Below are 18477 nucleotides of genomic sequence, written 5' to 3' on the forward strand. Positions count from 1 at the left end.
TTTCTCCCCCTGGGACCTGGAGGTCGGGGTTACTCATCAGACCTACCCCCCGCCCGCCTAAGTACTCCCAGAGCAGGTCGGAGGCCTACGCTTGAAACGCTCGGAGGCTGCCTGGTGGGAAGGTGGAGACATTCTAGGCTGGCAGAACTGCAGCACCTAGGCACAGGTAAAGGGCGGAAATGACTTAAGGCACGTTACCGGATGTTGTTATTCCTAAGGGGTGCAGTGGTCGGGGCGGGGAAGTGTGTTTTCGCTGTCTGACCTCCGGGGGGAAACTAGAGTTAAGATAAAAAGGTCCTCCTGAAACCAGGAGACTGGAGGATAGACGAGGAGCGAGGGAGGGCAAGGATAAAGAAGGGCGTTTTGGAGGTTTATCCCTGCTTCTCCCAAACTGGGAGGAGAGAGGAGTGGTTCGGGGTAGGCGAAAAGATGAGAAAAGAAAGAGAGAAAACAGGGGAGATAAGGACTGAATAAAAAATTACAGGGAACCCCAGCTGGTGTGGCTCAATGGATTAAGTGCCAGTCTCCCAACCAAAAGGTGGCTGATTCGATTCCCAATCGGGGCACTTACCCAGGTGGCAGGCCAGGTCCCCAGTAGGGGGGTCACAAGAGGCAACCACACATTGATGTTTCTCTCCCTTCCTCTCTCTCTAAAAATAAATAAATGAAAATCTTTTAAAAAATTACAGTGAAAATGAAAAACAAAAAACCACAGTAATGCCAAGAACAGGGACAAATCAAAAAAGGGCAACACAGGCATGGAGAAACATAACAACTGTAAGATAAGGCAGGTGGGATGGATGCAGACATTTGGACTTGGGAAAGACGTAGGAAAAGAGATAGAAACGGGAGTGAGAAAAAACATTGAAAGAACTCAGAAGTCCAGCGTACTCTTTTTCCAATACTCCACGCACGGTGACTTCGTCACCTTCTCACCCCGTTCTAAACTCCTCTTTGTCTTCTCTCCGCCCCTACCTCCATTCCCAGATCTCGCGCCTGGGAAAGCTTTGTGCTTGTTCTGAAGTTGACGGGCAGCTTTGGGTCTGGTCTCTGCTGCCGCCCAGCGTTCCTTCTGGGTACTGCCAGAGTGAGGTAGGAGAGGAAGATCTGCCACCATCGGGAGATCAGTTTGGGGGAGACTGCCAGTGCAGGGGGCTGAGGGAAAAGGGGAGCACTAAGACCCAGGAGTAGTGGAGGACTGCAGCAACGAGCTGGAAGAGGAGAAGTAGACGGTGGAGGGTGGGGTGGCAGCCATTTGGTACCTTGGTAGCATCCTAAACAGAATCTGCCATAACGACAGAAATGGCCAGCCAATCCCAGGGTATCCAGCAACTCCTGCAAGCAGAGAAACGAGCGGCTGAGAAGGTGGCAGAAGCCAGAAAGAGTGAGTCTTCTCCCTCTCCTAGGAATCTCGAAAGAAAATTGGGGATGAGTTGACAGCAAACATTTGTTTGAGTCCTTAGGAAAACCCAAGCCTGATGGGGTTGGGGGGGCGGTCAGAGAGCTGGGGGCTGGGGTGATTGATTAGGAAGGAAGATATGGGTGTTAGAATCTAGCACCTGGTTGGCTGAGAGACGGCAGAATAACTTCCTGAAAAGGACTGACCCCCTACTATCACATTTGTGTAAGGTTCATCCTGATCCTGTCCTTTCTTTTGCTTCCAGGAAAGGCCAGGCGTCTGAAGCAGGCAAAGGAGGAGGCACAGATGGAAGTGGAACAATACCGACGAGAGAGAGAGCAGGAATTTCAGAGCAAGCAGCAGGCGGTGAGTCTGAGGAGAGTTGGGAAGGCACCCAGGGCTGTAAGTTGGGGTGTGTACAGGGTGATTTTACAAGAAAAGATGGTGGTAAAGGACAGAAAGGGATCCTGGTGGGGATCATGACATTGGTCAAGCTTTGTTTACGTAACAGAATCTGGGCATTTGAAGAACTTGTACAGCTTGTGGGGGAATTGCCAGTCTGTGTGGGGTATGGTGATATTTGGGGTGGAGGGCGGATTTTAGTGGTCATGGGTGAGAAGGTGGAGATTATACAGTCTGTTTTGGGAAGAAGTTACGTGTCAGGTCTTGGGGGAAATGGGATTGTGTTGCTTTCTTTGGTCTCTGGGTATTTCCGTGGGATGTGGTCTTTGGAGAGGGCCTTTCTTCCTGGCCTTGCTCCAGGATCATTCCTTCCACATGCCTGGACCCTTCTTTCTGTTTCTTCCTTTCTTTCTTCTACTCCCCACCCCCCAGGCGATGGGCTCCCAGGGGAACCTGTCCGCCGAAGTGGAGCAGGCTACAAGGCGCCAGGTGCAGGTCATGCAGAGCTCCCAGCAGAAAAACCGTGATCGTGTCCTGACCCAGCTTCTTGGCATGGTCTGCGATGTCAGGCCCCAGGTCCACCCCAACTACAGGATTGCTGCCTAGGACAAATCTTGGGGCCTGTCTTTCCTGCTGGTTCCTACAGGATTGCTGCCTAGGACAAATCCTGGAGCCTGTCTTTCCTGCTGGTTCCCTCCCTCAAAGAAATCCCCAAATCAAAATCACCTTCCACCCTAATCCTACTCTTCATTTCCTAGAAATTCTAGGAGGAAGGACCCGATAACTCTGTGAAATACAGGTATACTGCTCAGACCTGAATGTCCTTTTTTTTTTCATTTTATTTTGTTCAAGTACAGTTTTCTGTCTTTTTTCCCCACAGTTTTCTGTCTTTTACTCCCATCCCAGTCCATCCCCCCCATCCTCCCTCCCATTTCCACCCCTCCCCCCGTTTTTGTCCATGTGTCCTTTATACTTATTCCTGTATCCTTATTGTTCTTTAACCTTCACTGGGACCTTGTAAACTCCCAAGTCATCCTCAGCCAACCCCTCTGTGAAATTTGTAGAATGGAGAAGTAGGGATGTAGAAAACATCCTGACTCCAGAGCCTCGCAGGCTTGGGTCCTTCTTCTGACCCTGCTACTTGTTGGCTGCTTAACCAGGGCAAACTACTTAACCTGTAGCTTCACTGTCCTCCTCTGCTATACTGGAACAATTATGCCTACCTTCCAGGGTTGCTGCAATGATTAGGAATCATTCTGCAAAGACCCTAGCATGGTTTCTGGCATGTAGTAGCTGTGATTGAATTAATGGCAACCCTGTGATATTATTACCACCCTGTCCACCTAACCACAGCTGTTTTCTCCTCTGTGGCTCTCTGATTTTACTCACGTATTCTATGACCCAGTAATTCTCTGAAGAATTGACGCTTCCCACCTTTGTTTCCAGAGAACTTATGATCCCTAAAAAGACAAAACGATTTTATTTAGCACCTCTGCTGCAGTTCCAGAAAGATGAGGCATTTCATAGGCTCTCTTTTGTCTCTCTTAAGTTGGTCTTTCTCTTGGATTTCTCCCTTTTCTTATTCCCCCAAAGACCCATCAAATGGTCACTGCTTCTTGAGATCTGAAGTGATGCTGTGTCCCTGTGTATGCATGGACTTCCTTTGTAACAATAAAAACTGTCAATAAAATGACTATGGGCAAATCCTTTTTTAAAAGAAGTTTTTATTTATTTTTAGAGGGAAGGAATGGAAGGAGAAAAACAGGGAGAGAAACATCAATGTGTGCTTGCCTCCTGTGCATCCCTCACTGGGGATCTGACCTGCAACCAAGGCATGTGCCCTGACCAGGAATTGAATCAGTGACCCTTTGGTTCACACAGGCTGGCACTCAGTCCACTGAGCCATACCAGCCAGGGCCAAATCCTTTTTTGAAAAAAAATTTTAAAAAATTTCTCACCTAAGGATATGTTTATTGATTTTAGAGAGAGAGAAAGGGAGAAACATTGATTAGTTGCCTCCTGTATTCACCCCTACCGGGGATTGAATCTGCAACCGAGGTATGTACCCTGACTGGGAATTGAACCCTGAAACCTTTTGGTGAACAGGATGACATTTCAACCAAATGAGCAACCTGATCAGGGCTATGGGCAAATCTTTTTGCTTCATCATTTCTCATTTTCAGTCACTCTCTTGTGTCTAGTTTTCATATTCCCCAAATACCCAAAAGGGTTGTCCTTTGAAACTTGTTGGAGAAACATAGCAAATAATACATCATTATGTCTCTAAAGTTGAGAAACATGTGATTCCTGGTTTGGGAACTTGAGGACTATAGATGGCAGCTGTAGAGGAAAGCTGGGCTTTCCTACAGAAAGGGGCAGAGTGCTTGTTCTGTTCCTACAGAACAAACACTCTGCCCGTTCATTACCCAAAGAGGCCCAGGCGCTATAAGAACAAAGGTATTTATTTGTTATTTGAGCAAAAGGACTGCAGTTTCCACTCCCTTAGATGCAGATTCACTTAACTACTCAAACTGCTCCCTGAGAAAACAAAGAAAGGCAGGGTTTATAAAGGCAAAAACCACAAAGTGCAATTCTCTCATGCAAATAAAAGATTGCTGGCTAGGGATTGATAAGTTCCAATATGCAAATGAAGGAGCAGTTGTTCTAAAATGTTTATAACTCAGCCTTGAATTGAGTTTAGCAAGTTTAGCAACTTTATAGTAGCTCTGAGAACTGAGGCACAAAGTGTGCATAGGCCCTGCTTCCTCAGTGGCCTCTGCCTCTATTTTTGTGACTCTATTTGCAGTGCTTATTCCATTTTATTTCCTCCGTTATCACCTTGCTTTATTTTTCTTCATAGCACTTATTACTACTTGACATATTTATATGTTTGAGTGTTGTCTCCCCCGTTATGTGAACTCTGTGAGATGACAGGGCTGTTGACTGCTGTGTCCCAGGATCCTAGGATAGCACTTGGGATAAATACTGTTGAATAAGTTGATACATAGGGTTAAAAAAACTGCCCTTCTATGTCACCATCCTTGGTGCATTTCTCTTGGCCACAGGAAACAGGCCTGCTTCCCAAAGGCCTTGAACTACTGAGGTAATCCATAATGCATTTATTAACCAGCCCCCTTAGCAGGGAGGTAGAATAAATAGAGTAAGAGGTGTTTACATTGTGGCTGTCACCTTACTAGCCGTATTACTTTCCATAAGTTGCTTTATTCTTTAAGTCTGGGCCTGTTAACAGAATGGGAATACTTGTCCCCTCTTCTTAGTGTTACACGGTAATAAAGAGCCAAACGTTTATTGTCATTTTTGTCAAGCAGCCTGCAGCCAACAAGTCTGACTTCCGTAATTACCAAAGATGGGGCGGGGAGAGATAGCAAACGCTTCATTCAGGAAAAAAATCCAGGCTGAATAATGGGGTTATTGGGGATGGAGCTAAAAAACATTCTGCTCGCATTAACGATACTTATGAAATATTCTGTAACCCTCAATCCAAACCGCGCCTTCCACTCACCACTTAGGGCCCGTTAGGGTATCTGCTACATTAGCCAACATTACTTTGGGCAAATGCCATTTCACAGTCCCCATGGTTGCGAAGAGGGTAAGGACAGGGCCTCTGTGCACCAATCGCTCTCACCTGAGCTGGGGTCGACCTTCCCTAGCTCCAACGTCGACGCCCCCAGGTCACCTTGACTACGGGGCCTAGGACCCCGTGGGAAATCGCAGCGCCACCAGCCTCGTCCCTCGCCTAAGAGGGGTGCCCAGAGAGAAGACCTTCTTGGCAGGAACGAATAAAGAGACGAGGGGCGTGGAGAAGAGTAGAACAAGAGGAAAAAAGATATCGGTGGAAGGGGATGCTAGTTTCCCTTATGCCTTTTGTCACTGACAGTAGTGACGGAGTTAGAAGTGAATTTTTAAAAATATTCTAGACAGGCAGTTTCTAAAGGCATCCCCGTAGAGCGCGGAACTACCGAACCATGGAAGGTCCCTCCCGTCACTTGCGCCTGCCCGCTGGCAGCCCAGAAGGCGGAAGGCCGGGGTCAAGGGAAACCGGGAACCGGAAGTGAAGGCAGGTTGCCTCCTTCGTTGCTGTTGCTGCCGCCATATGCGTTCGCCTTGCTCAGGTAAGGTTTGGCCTTCAGTACCATCCATTTCCATCTGCGTTTCTCTGCGTGCATCCTATTGCACGGGCTCCTGATGCCCCTTCCACAGGCTATAGCCTGGTCTTTGGGGCCCAGTTTGGTCGTTATTTTAAACGCTTCCATCCCTTTCGAGAGCAAAGAGCTCCTGGCGCGGGGAGGGGGGGCGGGTAGGGAAGCTAGAAAGGCTCAATTCAAGATGGTGGCGTCGGCGCCATTGTGTTCCTTCGCTTTCGGCTCCTCCAGTGGATTCCTTGTTTACTGGAGGCCCTAGCGACGGGGAGAGGCGGCGCTAGGCGTCTTCTGTCCTGGGCATTTTGCGGAGGGCGGGGCTCTTTTCACGTCCCTTCTGATTTTTGGGTCCTCTTGGCCCGCGCGGTGGGTCAGTTGGGTTTTTTTTTTTTTTAATCTCGACTTGCTCACCTTTATATGGAGCGCTTTCCAGATGTTTTCGAGAGATGTTACTGTGTGTTTTTTGGAAAGGAGACTCACCTGAGGAGTGACGCAGCGGTGATGTGAGGCCGCTTGATTAAGGCTCAGTTAAGGCCGAGTGTGTCATCCTCTCAGCTGCTACGTTGTTAATTGTATGATGAAGAGATGAACTTTTTCTCCCCCCACCGGCGGAGCCATTTCTCTTACCCCCCACTCCGCTTCTAAATAATTACGTAGCGATTTCTTAGGCTCCAGGTGGAGGTCACTGAGTGGGAGGCTTTCGAGCTGTGAGAGGTGAAGGGCGGCCACATGATGTTTTCATTTTGACAAGTGAGCGCTTTGCGCAGTGATGACGTTGATCTATCACCCTTGACTGATGGCTGCTGCTTTAGCGGTTGATAGTTTGAGATTATAGGGAAAGGGCAACAGGGTCTTTCTTTGAGGATTACCAGGATTTGTCTTCATTTTATTTACATTCTCCACCTCGTCATATTTTGCTTTTTATTGCCTTTTTTTCCCCCCTTAATGTTGTTATTTACAGGTGAGTTTATAAGCTGATCTCCCCCTTCCAACTTCCTGGTTTCTCCTCTAATCCTAATCTTGTTGGGAACCTGTGACCTGGCTGCCTCCCTTGAAACCGCTTTTTCTGTTCCATGTATTACTTTTATGTTTCGTGTTTATTACTCATTTTGCTAAGTAAAGGTTTTATAGTTTAGGGAAAGTGGAATCTGGGGAGGATGCAAAAAAGGTGCTGAAGGCTCTGCTTGTGACTAATGTCTTTTTTTTTTTTTCCTAGCTCTTCTGTCAAACTAGTGTATCTTCTGTTCCTTAAGCCCCCACTTTCCTCCCTTGTTTTCACTTATTCTACGTGAACCCATTCAGAGACCCCCTCCCTCTTATCTGCTTGCTGCCCAGTTATGGCAGAGAATGATGTGGACAATGAGCTCTTGGACTATGAAGATGATGAGGTGGAGACAGCAGCTGGGGGAGATGGGACTGAGGCTCCTGCCAAGAAGGATGTTAAGGGCTCCTATGTCTCCATCCATAGCTCTGGCTTTCGGGACTTCCTGCTCAAGCCAGAGTTGCTCCGGGCCATTGTTGACTGTGGCTTTGAGCATCCATCAGAAGGTAAATTTCATCTTGGGCATAGAGTACTCATTAGGAGCTGTAAAGGTCCTAGAAACAGATGTGTTCATGGTTTCTTAGTGACACATTTATATTTAGGATAGACGAGAGAACAAAGAAGTACTGGAAGTACTAGAAATCATTTTATCAGTAGAAGACTTTTGTATGGGGTGGTGTTATTATTTATAAAAGTGTGGAGTGCTGGTGATCCAGAAATACCTTAGAGGACTACTGTTTGTCTGGTAACTGTTTTTTTTTCTTGTCTGCTAGTTTTTAATTTTATCACTTTGACTTGCAATTTTAAATTTCTGGGGAGGAGCTGGCTGTACCTGTAGTTCTCCTCTTGGGCCAGGCCAACTCTAGTCTCTGGAAACCTTTATGGCTGGTTTAAAGGTGGCTGGCTTCTAGGTCAGGTACCAGTTCTTCAGTAGGGTTACATGACCCAATGCATGGCAACCTAAGTATGAGAAATACTTGTGGCAGTACTCAAATGTCATGGATTATTTAAAATGATGGAAAATAAAGACAAAGCCAGGAGCTTCAAAGGTGACTGTTGGTAGGTGTAGATGGGTTGTTAGGACTGGGGGCAGGGGTTGGTTGGACCTGGAGGAAGCTAAAGCTGGAAGGAACTAGGAGGATCTGATTTATCTTCTTTTGTTTTAGTTCAGCATGAGTGCATCCCTCAGGCCATTCTGGGAATGGATGTCCTATGCCAGGCCAAGTCAGGCATGGGAAAGACGGCAGTGTTTGTGCTGGCCACACTGCAGCAGCTGGAGCCAGTTACTGGGCAGGTACAGCTGGGGAGAATACTGGGGAGGGCATTTTGGTTAGGAATATTTGAGCAGGGTGTTTTTTAATTTTTTTTTAAGATCTTCACCTGAGACTATGTTTATTGATTTTAGTGAGGGGGGGAGGAGAGAGGGTGGGGGGGCAGAGAGAGAGAAAGAAAGAAAGGGAAACATGGATGTGAGAAAAACATCGGCTGTCTCCCGGATGTGCCCTGCCTGGGGGGTTGGACACCCAAGCAAAATTTGGCATGATACTCCAACCAACTGAGCCACCTGGCTAGGATGAAGCAGGGTGTTCTTTTTTATTTTTTTTTAATCTTAACTACATGATGCATTGTGAACCATGAGTGCTTGTTGCTAAGATGACCTCTGTCACCCTTGAGGCCATGGGGAATATTTTGTAGTAATCATGGGGATAATGATTTAGATTTCAGAATTGAAGTTGTTTGTGTTCTCCTAGGTATACTTTTGTGATAGTCACTTCCCCCCAGAGGGATAGTGAAGGGATATATTATTTTTTCCATCTACTTACCCCCCAAGGTATCTGTGCTGGTGATGTGTCACACTCGGGAGCTGGCTTTTCAGATCAGCAAGGAGTATGAGCGCTTCTCTAAATACATGCCCAATGTCAAGGTAAGCCAAGGTATAGAGACCTGGGAGTATGACGGTTTGGGGAGTTGGAGGCATTAGAGACTTAGACACCAGTAGTCTTCATGTTGCACAGATGTTAAATGCATGTATGTGAACCTCAGTTACATCTAATAGTAAGTTCTTGCAGACTTTGGTGTACAAGAGATTTACATTCTAGGGCTTAGTTGGATTTGTTTTATAATTTCAGAGGTGCTGTGTTTCAGTTTTGGAGAAGCTTTTGTTTTTCTTGGTTTGTAACACATTGTGTGAAGATGCTTGTGCAGCAGGAGACTGGGTGATTGGGCTAGAGAGGATGCTTACTACAGGACCATCCTTCTGCTTGTTGCTTCTTTATGCTGACATTTTGAATCATTTCAGTGTGCTTTGGTTGACAGTTTGAGATTTGATGGGGGGAGATATATATACATGTGTGTATATATACATACATGTATATATACATACATGTGTATACATACATACATACACACACACGGCAAGAAAAGGTCAGTAATTCCAAAATGGCTGTAGTATGATGTGAATTTTGAGAATTAAAAAAAAGATTTATTTTTAGAGAGAGGGGAAGGGAGTGAGAAAGAGAGGAAGAGAAACATCAGTGTGTGGTTGCCTCTAGCATGCCCCCAACTGGGGACCTGGCCCAGAACCCAGACACATGCCCTGACCGGGAATTGAACTGGGGACCTTTCAGTTTGCAGACCGTCACTCAGTCCACTGACCCACACCGTTCAGGGCTGATAATGGAAAGATGTCTGGAGGCTACAACAAAGTTGGCTTTAGTTATTCTCTATTATATAAACTTGATGTATGTAACTTCTTACTATCTGGCTAGAAGGGTGTGAAGAATAGTAACTTTGTTCATGTTGTTACAATTTCTTCTTGTTATATATTTTTTTAAAAAAGGAAGTAGTGCTAGCGATACCTGCATGGTAAAAATGCTTCTGTAGTCTGGAAGACCTTATAATGAAAAGATTTGTGTTCTCACATTTCTTATTCTACTTTACAGAAGATAATCAATTACTTGTTAACTTTTTTAAAGTTCTAATTATGCTTTGAAACCAAGCATTAGGCACTATTTTCTCAAATTTATCAACTTACAGACATTTTGACTTAGTTCCCTGTGTTGTTCTTTTTAAAACATCAATTTAAATTTTCTAAATATGATCTGAATGCTACGCACACATGTAGGTGTCTTTACGTATACTTCTATTTTTACGTTGTCAGCAGTGTTTACTTTGTCTTTTCTCCCAGCAGTCTTGTCTAGATCGATTCTAAAACTTGGAAGCCAGAAAAGAGTTTCCATTGTTATGACTATGGAAATAATTTATTATTGAGCTCTGTAGTGAGCTAAGATTGCACTTGCTCCTCTATAGGTCCAGCTCATCACCTTTGTGGCAATGTTCTTAGTGTCAAGATCAAATACAAATTGTCATGACATTTTCTTTTGCTTAAAATTATGCTACGGTGACTTGAAGAAGCTGGGTCAGTTCTGCAGAACGTCCTATCTCTGGACTCATCTGGTTACTTCCTTATGGTGTTGTTTAGCTTGTACTTTCCCCCCAGTATTTTCTGTAAACTGAAGTTTATATTTGAAAGCTAAACTAATTAAACATTTTTAGCAAGAATTCTTCATAGGTGATGCTGTGTACCTCCTGTTTTGTTGTAAACCTGGGTGTCCCACAGTTAGTGATTTTAGATTTACTATAGAAGTCTGTCTTATCCCCTGAGTGATGCCTCATCCCCTAACCCACCAACTAGAAAGCAACTTACGGTGTTACACTGTTCTAGGACCTACAGTTGCCTAATTGTGAGGCACTCTTTTCTCCTGGGTTGGCAGGTCGCGGTGTTTTTCGGTGGTCTGTCTATCAAGAAGGATGAAGAGGTGCTGAAGAAGAACTGCCCGCATATCGTCGTGGGGACCCCTGGCCGCATTCTTGCCCTTGCTCGAAATAAGAGCCTCAACCTCAAACATATTAAACACTTTATCTTGGATGAATGTGATAAGATGCTTGAACAGCTCGGTGAGTGGCAGTGCTGGGACTGGGCTAGTGATCTGGGAGTTTCCCTTTGGAGCCAAATGAAATTTATCTGATACAGGAGCACTGTAGGGCCAGGACAGCTCAACCTGTTACCCATGACTGATAGCTCTGGCTTCCTGGGTTGGTCTTTGTTGTGCTTGTTAAGCAGCCTTGGTACTAGATGGGAAAGTGTGATCCAGGGCAAGTATGGAGTGGGCTCAGAGCTGGAATGTAATAGGTGTGCAGTATTTGTTGGTAGTTGGGGCTTGGGGAGAGAGCAGTAGGGAGAAGGGACTCGTAAAGTGTTTTTCAAAGGTCATATCCTTGGGTGCCTCCACGGTGGGCTCTATCCCTGTTTCATAGTTGCGGACTTGGGGTTTCATCATATTTCTTGCCTGCATAAAATACACAGCTGGGATCTGATCCCAATTCTTTATTCCAAATTTATTGTTCTTTCTATTTAGCATGGATGTGGTTTCACAAGGGTGGGGAAAATAGATAGAGAAGCAAATCTTTCCTTGTAGTAAAGCAGATCTCAACTCTTGTTTTCCTGTTTCTAGCAGTCTTGGCCTCCTTGGGAAGCCCATCTCTGGTCTTTGTTTATGACACATGCTGCTTTTCTCTTATGATTTTGTTCCCTTTTTCCTCTAGACATGCGTCGGGATGTCCAGGAAATTTTTCGCATGACCCCCCATGAGAAGCAGGTCATGATGTTCAGTGCTACCTTGAGCAAAGAGATCCGTCCAGTCTGCCGCAAGTTCATGCAAGACGTAAATACCCTTCTACCTTCTCTTCTTCCACTCCCCGCCCACTGCCTTCTCCCCGTCCGTGCCCTCTTCCTTCAGACTCCCTTGTCCTTCAAGTGCCAAGAAGGGGGCACGAACCCACCTGGGAGTGACGACTCCTTGAAGAGACGAACAGAGACAGAAATAGCTAGTGTTAGGTTTTGCGCGGGCGCCAGGGAAAATCCGGAAGACTTGGTCGGGTTAACTTGAGAGCGGGTAGTGTTCGACTTTTTTTTTTTTAAATCACATCATTTTGAACCTCTTCTCCCTTTTGGGTGAGGGCAGGATTTTCTGCCTTACCACATACCCATCGTCTCCTACATACCCCCTACAGCCACGCACCCTCAAGGTGACATCGAGCATACAACTGGAGCCTTGTGCTCCCCAACACTCATTTTCTCCCGGTGGCAGGAGAGCAAGAGAGGGACAGATGGCAGGGCATGTCTAAAAGAAGAGCAAACAGCACAATGAATGCGCTCCCTCCCCACCTCCACGAGTGGGGGGCCTTTGGCACCTCAATCCCCGTCCCCTACTCCTTCCCACGCACACCTCACACCCACATGGAACTTCGGTTGATGTGAGCTGGCAGCAGAGAGAAGCTTCGTGGCGCGGCGGGAGAATTCGGACGGCACCCAGCGGTGGATGGCGGCAGCGGAGGCCGCAGGGAAACCTGACCAGGAAGCTGAGGACCAGCCAGCCTCTTTTTCCGTTCCCGGTTTTTTTGCTGAACCCAAGGCGTGCCGTGCTCCTCGTTTCTCCCTTATGTATTGGGGTGGGGAAGGGTGTCCTGAATGGGGTGGTTGGTTTTTTTCTTTTATTTCACACTCAAGGCAGAGGGGTATAGGAAAGATAAAGTGAGGTGCTCCACTTGATGTAACCTGGTTGGTTAGGGATTGGGGCTAGATGGCCTGTTGTATAAGCAGTGGAGTGTGTTGTTTACCTCCCACCTCCCTGCTCTGGTCCTTATCTGTAACTGGACTTGGGGCTACAATTAGATACGAAGGTGGCCGTGGAACTTCCTTTTGGAAAGCCTGCCTTCTGTGATCAGCATCTGGTTATCTCCTTGTGATGCACACATCCTTTTTTGAAGTCTTGGACCCTAAGTCTTGATGTTAACTATGTTCCCAGGTTAGTGAAGAGTGCTAGGAAATTTGGGCTCTGAAGTTGGATTTTGAGTCAATTTCTTTTTAATGTTACCTTCCTTCCCTTCAAGGGTTGTGTTGTTTGGGTGTTTTTTGAAGATAACTAAATCTGCAGCTCTGAGCTTACAAGTATCACTGATACCTTCTGTGTAACACTGCAGATGGTCTGATTCTTAGCTCAGAGACCAGTCTTATCTAGGAACTATTCCCTCTGGTCCAGGGCAAGTTGTTACTTTATCTGGAGTAATTTTTGCTGCTGCTTTCGTGGCATTTTGACTATATCTATTTTAGCATTCCATCTTAACATGGCTATGATCACCCTAGTTGAGTGAGTCCTCAAATGGAGCGGTCTGTATCCTTTCCTCCATATTCTTACACTTGCTCTGATGGAATTATTCTGACCTTGAGTCAGTGTTTCCTATCATTTCCCAGTTGTTTGGATCATATTTCTCCCTTTGAAAAGCTTTTTTTCCCTTCATCATCTCCATTTGAGGTAGTGGCATCTTGCCATTGGGTGGTTTCTCTATTCCTTTTCCTCCTTGCAAAGTTCCTTTCTCATGATGGTTTTCAGAACTTAGAACTTAACTGATAGGAAGGACATTAGGTCTAAGATGGAAGAGAGCATATTAAACTGTGGGTGTTTTTGGGTGGGGTGAGGTTTTTAGTTTCTCTCTTCTCCCCATCCCCCCATGGGGTGTATTGGAGATCAACTTCCTCCACCCCCCCAGGTTTAACCCCCCCGCTCTGCCCTCCCGTTCCCTACCCCTACCTCCCCCCTCCCCCTCAGCCAATGGAGATCTTCGTGGATGATGAGACGAAGCTGACGCTGCATGGGTTGCAGCAGTACTACGTGAAACTGAAGGACAACGAGAAGAACCGGAAGCTCTTTGACCTTCTGGATGTCCTTGAGTTCAACCAGGTCAGTTCAAGGTCCAGTAGGAGGATGAGCACATCTCCCAGCAGGAATCTGTATTCAGTAACCTGTTATTGAAAAAACCATGTATGTGATGTGACATAATGGCAGAAATTCTATTAACTGGAACTTATTAAAATGGAGAGAATGTCTTAGAGCCAAGTATGAGCAAGGTAGGAACTGCTTTACTGTTTTATTGTTGGCGCAGACAGGTAGTCAATAAATAACCTCAGTAAATAAAGTAATAAAGCTCAGAACAATAAAACCCTTAAAGGGTTTTTTAGTCAGGTTGTAAAAGTCCCAAAATACCTTCATTTTGTTAGGTTCCTAAATTTGTTTTTGTACTATTTATGTATTTTTTAAGATTTTATTTACTTTTTAGAGGAGAAGGAAGAAAGAGGGAGAGAAACATCAATGTATGGTACCTCTTATGCACCCTCACTGGGGACCTGGCCCACAACCCAGGCATGTGCCCTGACTGGGAATTGAACTGGTGACCCTTTGGTTCGCAGGTCAGCACTCAGTCTACTGAGCCATACCAGCCAGGGCTGTTTTTGTACTATTTTATTGAGAAGTGTTTCATCACTTTACCTGTTACATGGCTTATTTGCACTAAAAATGATCTAGGATTAGGATAAAGTTAATATTTATAGCAGAAGAGGAAATACATGATAGGAACTGAGGAATTCCTTTAGAGGAGTAATTACTGAAGACTTTTTTTCATACAATTTTACACATGCGTGGACCCACATCCCTACACATGCACAGGTGGTGATCTTTGTGAAGTCCGTGCAGCGCTGCATTGCCCTGGCCCAGCTCCTGGTGGAGCAGAACTTCCCAGCCATCGCCATCCACCGTGGGATGCCCCAGGAGGAGAGGTACGTTGGACATGGGAAAGATAATTGTGTGTCCTTGGGAGAAAATGACAAGGGACTCACATTTTTCTAATTTCCTTTCTTACAAAGGCTTTCTCGGTATCAGCAGTTTAAAGATTTTCAACGACGAATTCTTGTGGCTACCAACCTATTTGGCCGAGGCATGGACATCGAACGGGTGAACATTGCCTTTAACTATGACATGCCTGAAGATTCTGACACCTACCTGCACCGGGTACGCCCCAAACCCACAAGGACGTTCTGTGACCTTCCCCACTGACTTAATTTTCTATATCCTCACAGTGTACATCTTTATCCCTCCTTTCAGTTGTTTTCTTCTTTGGGGTCTTCCAGTCCTACTTTCTGTCTCCTTCCAGGTGGCAAGAGCAGGCAGGTTTGGCACCAAGGGTTTGGCAATCACGTTTGTGTCCGATGAGAATGATGCCAAGATCCTCAATGATGTGCAGGATCGCTTTGAGGTTAACATCAGTGAGCTGCCTGATGAGATAGACATCTCCTCTTACAGTAAGTATTAATCACAGCAATTGGCTTCTCCAGCCTTTGTGATTCTCCTTGTTCCTTAGTGTGTTTGTCTTAAATCCCATTATGTATGTAAAACCCTAGTACATTATGGACATTTCCTGGGTTGGGATGTTTAATTGACCTTTATGTGGGATCTTTTCTCTCATCAAATTATGCCTTTCCCCACCTCCAAGTCTGCCCTTTGGATCTAGACAGTAGACAGACATATGTATGTATGGGCATGTGTATTTCTGCCAACCTCACTTTTTCTGTTTCATGTCTTATTCTAACTTCCATATTTTCTCTTCAGTTGAACAGACACGATAGAAGACTCATCCACCTTTCCTGGAATGTGACAGTCTGTCCCTCTTCAAGAGATGATACCAGGCGTGGGGGTGAAGGAGACACTACTGCCACCTACCCCTGACAACCCCCAAACCCCACCCCATGCCTTCCCTCTTTTGCATCATCCCTTCTAAGCCCCATTTCCTTATTTGTCAGAACTTTTTTTTAAACAAAACTAAAAAAACACATGCGTCTATTGTGTCTGTAAGCACTCCTTCCCTTTATTGGATTTGGGGTGAGGTGGTTTTAGGTTATTTATGTGGAGCTGAGGTTGTCAGTGGGAAGAAGCATCGTGGGGCATGTTACTAAAAAGACTGCAGAGGTCATGATTCCCCCACCGCTTTCCAACTTCTGGCCCTCTGGAGGTGTCTTCCGTTTTTCGTAGTAGCTTGAGTAAGGCTGGTACATTTCCAGCGGAAGGACTCAGAGTCGCAAGTAGTGTGCAGTGTTCTAGTGCAGGAGGGTGAAGTGGGAACTGGTGGGAAGCTTAGGTTTCTCTTCCCAGGCTCTCTCGGTGTCTCCTCATCTGCTCCTTCAGCTTCTGGATCTTGAGCACCAGGGCCTGTGCTTCCCAGGCCCCCTCTTGCCCTTCCAGCAGGGCCTGGTATAGCTCCAACTGCTGTTCCAGCAGCTCCTCGGCCTGGGCCAGCTCAGCTGTGTGCCTGGGACCCTTGGGGAGAGGACGTGAGAAGAGAGGGAACTGAGGCTTGCAGGAGTTTGGAATTCTGTCTCTAGGTTTTGATTAGTTTGAGGGTAGCTTCCTTCCTAGGCATAGGCCCTTTATCCTGAAGCAGGTGGGCATGTGGAAATCACTGGCCCAGGGGCTGTAACTGGACTCATTGTATGAGGAGGAAGGAGAGGACTGCTTGCCCCTGTCCCTCCCCCTCCACCACCAGAAATAATTAACTGTTAGATGATGGGAAATTCCTGCTCTAGAACTCAGTGGACTGTGGGGTGGGGAGTGCTAGGGAAGTGAGCTCTGAGGTCTAGCAGGGTGGGGGTGGGGTACTGGCTGGGAGTTGGGACTGGGTGACAAGCTCGGGGGATCTGGATTGCTATCTGCCCTCAGTAGGCCTGTGGTGCTGGGTAACAATGAGGCCCCCCTCCCAAATCCCTCATCCCTTCCACTCCTGGTGCCACTTACCGTGGTGGGGGACCTCATCTTCCCACTGTCTCTGGAGCTGGTCTGCTCTTTTGTGTTTGCCTCAGGGCTCTGGGAACAGCAGCATCTTTGGGATCCCTCAGGGGCCAGGGGCCAGGAAGGCAGGAGAAGGAGGCGGCCACAACACCGGGAAAGCCAGGTTAGGAGGAGGACCATGGCGGGTTAGGCAGAAAGCTGCCCGAGCTGCCCAACAGCCACCAGGAACTGGCTTCTCCCGGTCTTTTGTCTCGCTTCAGTGCCTGGCCCTGCCCTCACCTTCCTCCCAGCCTGGCACTGGGCAGAATCCTGTTCCTGCTGTGAAAATGTTTCTGCCAGTTAAGGCATAACACCCAGAAGAAGCTTCTTAATGGAAAAAATTCAACTTTATTCTTCCCATCACCTCTGCCCCATACAATTTCCAGAAGACCCCACTTAAAAAAAAATTTAGCATGTAATTATGTTATTATAATTGTCCCATTTCCCCCCTTTTCATTCCCTTACACCCTGCACACCCTCTCCCACCCACATTCCCCTACTTTAGTTCATGTTCCATGTGTCAAGTTCTTTAGCTTCTGCATTTCCCATACTATTCTTGCCTTCCTCCTATTTTCTACCTACCATCTATGCTAATTATTCTCTGTCAAAGACATCACTTTCAAGTTTGTTTTCCCTGGCTTCAGCAAGGAATGAAAACCAGAGAGTAAACAATTGAGCTCAAGAACATCTGGGGTTAGAAGTACAAGAAAAGATTAACATAAGTAATGGTCTAAATACTCAAAATTCATGTTAATGAATTCAATTGCTGTATATGAGGTTTTGTTGGATGGGGAGGACTTTTTAAAAATATATATTTTATTGATTATGCCATTACAGTTGTTTTATTCCCCTCCTTCATTCCCCTCCACCCTGCACACCCCCTCCCCCACCATTCCCCCCTTTAGTTTATGAACACGTGTCTCAAGTTCTTTACAGTCTATATTTTCCATACTATTCTTGCCCTCCCCCTATCTATTTTCTACCTACCATCTATGCTACTTATTTTCTGTATCTTCTCCCCCCTTCTCCTCCCACTCCCCTGTTGCTAACCCTCCATGTGATCTTCATTTCTATGGTTCTGCTCCTAATCCAGCTGTCCTCTTAGTTTGCTTTTGTTTTAGGTGTGGTTGTTAATAACTGTGAGTTTGCTGTCCTTTCAATGTTCATCTTTTTTATCTTCTTTTTCTTAGGTAAGTCCCTTTAACATTTCATATAATAAGGGCTTGGTGATGATGAACTCCTTGAATTTGGTCTTATCTGAGAAGCACTTTTATCTGTCCTTCCATTCTAAATGAAAGCTTAGCTGGATAGATCAATCTTGGTTGTAGGTCTTTGGATTTCATGACTTGGAATACTTCTTTCCAGCCCCTTCTTGCCTGTAAGGTCTCTTTTGAGACATCTGCTGACAGTCTGATGGGGACTCCTTTGTAGGTGACTGTCCCCTTATCTCTTGCTGCTTCTAGGATTCTCTTCTTCATTTTAATCTTGGCTAATGTAATGATGATGTGCCTTGGTGTGTTTCTTGGGTCCAACTTCTTTGGGACTCTGAGCTTCCTGGATTTCCTGGAAGTCTATTTCCTTTGCCAGATTGGGGAAATTCTCCTTCATTATTTGTTCAAATAAGTTTTCCACTGGTGGCTGTTCCTTTCCCCCTTCTGGTACCCCTATAATTCGGATGTTGGAGCGTTTAAAGATGTCCTGGAGGTTCCTAAGACTCTCCTCATTTTTTTGAATTCTTGCTTCTTGACTCTTTTCTGTTTG

The 18477-nt window shown here is 45.9% G+C and overlaps 3 protein-coding genes and 2 non-coding genes across 8 annotated transcripts; 4 read left to right on the forward strand and 1 right to left on the reverse strand.

Annotated features, from left to right (window-relative positions):
* The first annotated feature begins 91 nt into the window (after nucleotides 1-91).
* On the forward strand, nucleotides 92-3194 carry ATP6V1G2 (ATPase H+ transporting V1 subunit G2). 2 transcript variants are annotated; one of them, XM_053667410.1, is made up of 5 exons: nucleotides 92-166; nucleotides 1301-1384; nucleotides 1665-1765; nucleotides 2234-2403; nucleotides 2457-3194. In XM_053667410.1, exons 2-5 carry the CDS (start codon nucleotides 1303-1305, stop codon nucleotides 2458-2460), a joined length of 357 nt encoding a protein of 118 aa, XP_053523385.1. In that variant the 5' UTR covers nucleotides 92-166; nucleotides 1301-1302; the 3' UTR covers nucleotides 2461-3194. The 2 variants fall into 2 exon arrangements, with proteins under 2 accessions (XP_053523385.1, XP_053523384.1); XM_053667409.1 differs by lacking the exon at nucleotides 92-166 and adding an exon at nucleotides 1005-1092.
* A 2640-nt stretch (nucleotides 3195-5834) lies between these two features.
* DDX39B (DExD-box helicase 39B) lies at nucleotides 5835-15725 on the forward strand. Of its 3 annotated transcripts, none has more exons than XM_037151368.2 (11): nucleotides 5835-5934; nucleotides 7297-7509; nucleotides 8170-8297; nucleotides 8835-8927; nucleotides 10777-10960; nucleotides 11609-11727; nucleotides 13672-13803; nucleotides 14566-14675; nucleotides 14763-14907; nucleotides 15050-15197; nucleotides 15505-15725. In XM_037151368.2, the coding sequence occupies exons 1-11, from the start codon at nucleotides 5916-5918 to the stop codon at nucleotides 15519-15521; spliced, it is 1308 nt and encodes a 435-aa protein (XP_037007263.1). In that variant the 5' UTR covers nucleotides 5835-5915; the 3' UTR covers nucleotides 15522-15725. The 3 variants fall into 3 exon arrangements, with proteins under 3 accessions (XP_037007263.1, XP_037007264.1, XP_053523382.1); XM_037151369.2 differs by having other exon boundaries at nucleotides 5848-5934; nucleotides 7178-7509; XM_053667407.1 differs by lacking the exon at nucleotides 5835-5934 and adding an exon at nucleotides 6693-6922 and having other exon boundaries at nucleotides 7178-7509.
* LOC119053766 (small nucleolar RNA SNORD83) lies at nucleotides 6686-6763 on the forward strand. Its single transcript, XR_005083365.1, has one exon. It is a non-coding gene; the product is annotated as a small nucleolar RNA SNORD83 (small nucleolar RNA).
* On the forward strand, nucleotides 11012-11086 carry LOC119053768 (small nucleolar RNA SNORD83). The gene has a single exon (XR_005083367.1). It is a non-coding gene; the product is annotated as a small nucleolar RNA SNORD83 (small nucleolar RNA).
* Nucleotides 15726-15734: 9 nt separating the features above from the next.
* Nucleotides 15735-16931, reverse strand: MCCD1 (mitochondrial coiled-coil domain 1). The gene is made up of 2 exons (XM_037151373.2): nucleotides 16684-16931; nucleotides 15735-16209 (listed from the first exon to the last, which is right to left on the reverse strand). Exons 1-2 carry the CDS (start codon nucleotides 16855-16857, stop codon nucleotides 16027-16029), a joined length of 357 nt encoding a protein of 118 aa, XP_037007268.2. The 5' UTR covers nucleotides 16858-16931; the 3' UTR covers nucleotides 15735-16026.
* Between the last annotated feature and the right edge of the window lie 1546 nt (nucleotides 16932-18477).

Source organism: Artibeus jamaicensis, unplaced genomic scaffold, assembly GCF_021234435.1.
Source record: "Artibeus jamaicensis isolate MK-2021 breed Jamaican fruit bat unplaced genomic scaffold, CSHL_Jam_final contig_469, whole genome shotgun sequence".
Classification (NCBI taxonomy): Eukaryota; Metazoa; Chordata; class Mammalia; order Chiroptera; family Phyllostomidae; genus Artibeus; species Artibeus jamaicensis.

Bases quoted from the DNA above. Each gene is read 5' to 3' on its own strand.
- ATP6V1G2 (XM_053667410.1), top strand. From the start codon at position 1,303: ATGGCCAGCCAATCCCAGGGTATCCAGCAACTCCTGCAAGCAGAGAAA. The intron at 1,385-1,664 runs GTGAGTCTTCTC...TTTTGCTTCCAG, and splicing joins GGTGGCAGAAGCCAGAAAGA to GAAAGGCCAGGCGTCTGAAG. The intron at 1,766-2,233 runs GTGAGTCTGAGG...CCCACCCCCCAG, and splicing joins TTCAGAGCAAGCAGCAGGCG to GCGATGGGCTCCCAGGGGAA.
- DDX39B (XM_037151368.2), top strand. The intron at 7,510-8,169 runs GTAAATTTCATC...CTTTTGTTTTAG, and splicing joins CTTTGAGCATCCATCAGAAG to TTCAGCATGAGTGCATCCCT. The intron at 10,961-11,608 runs GTGAGTGGCAGT...TTTTTCCTCTAG, and splicing joins TAAGATGCTTGAACAGCTCG to ACATGCGTCGGGATGTCCAG.
- MCCD1 (XM_037151373.2), bottom strand. From the start codon at position 16,857: ATGGTCCTCCTCCTAACCTGGCTTTCCCGGTGTTGTGGCCGCCTCCTT. The intron at 16,210-16,683 runs GTAAGTGGCACC...CCTCTCCCCAAG, and splicing joins AGATGAGGTCCCCCACCACG to GGTCCCAGGCACACAGCTGA.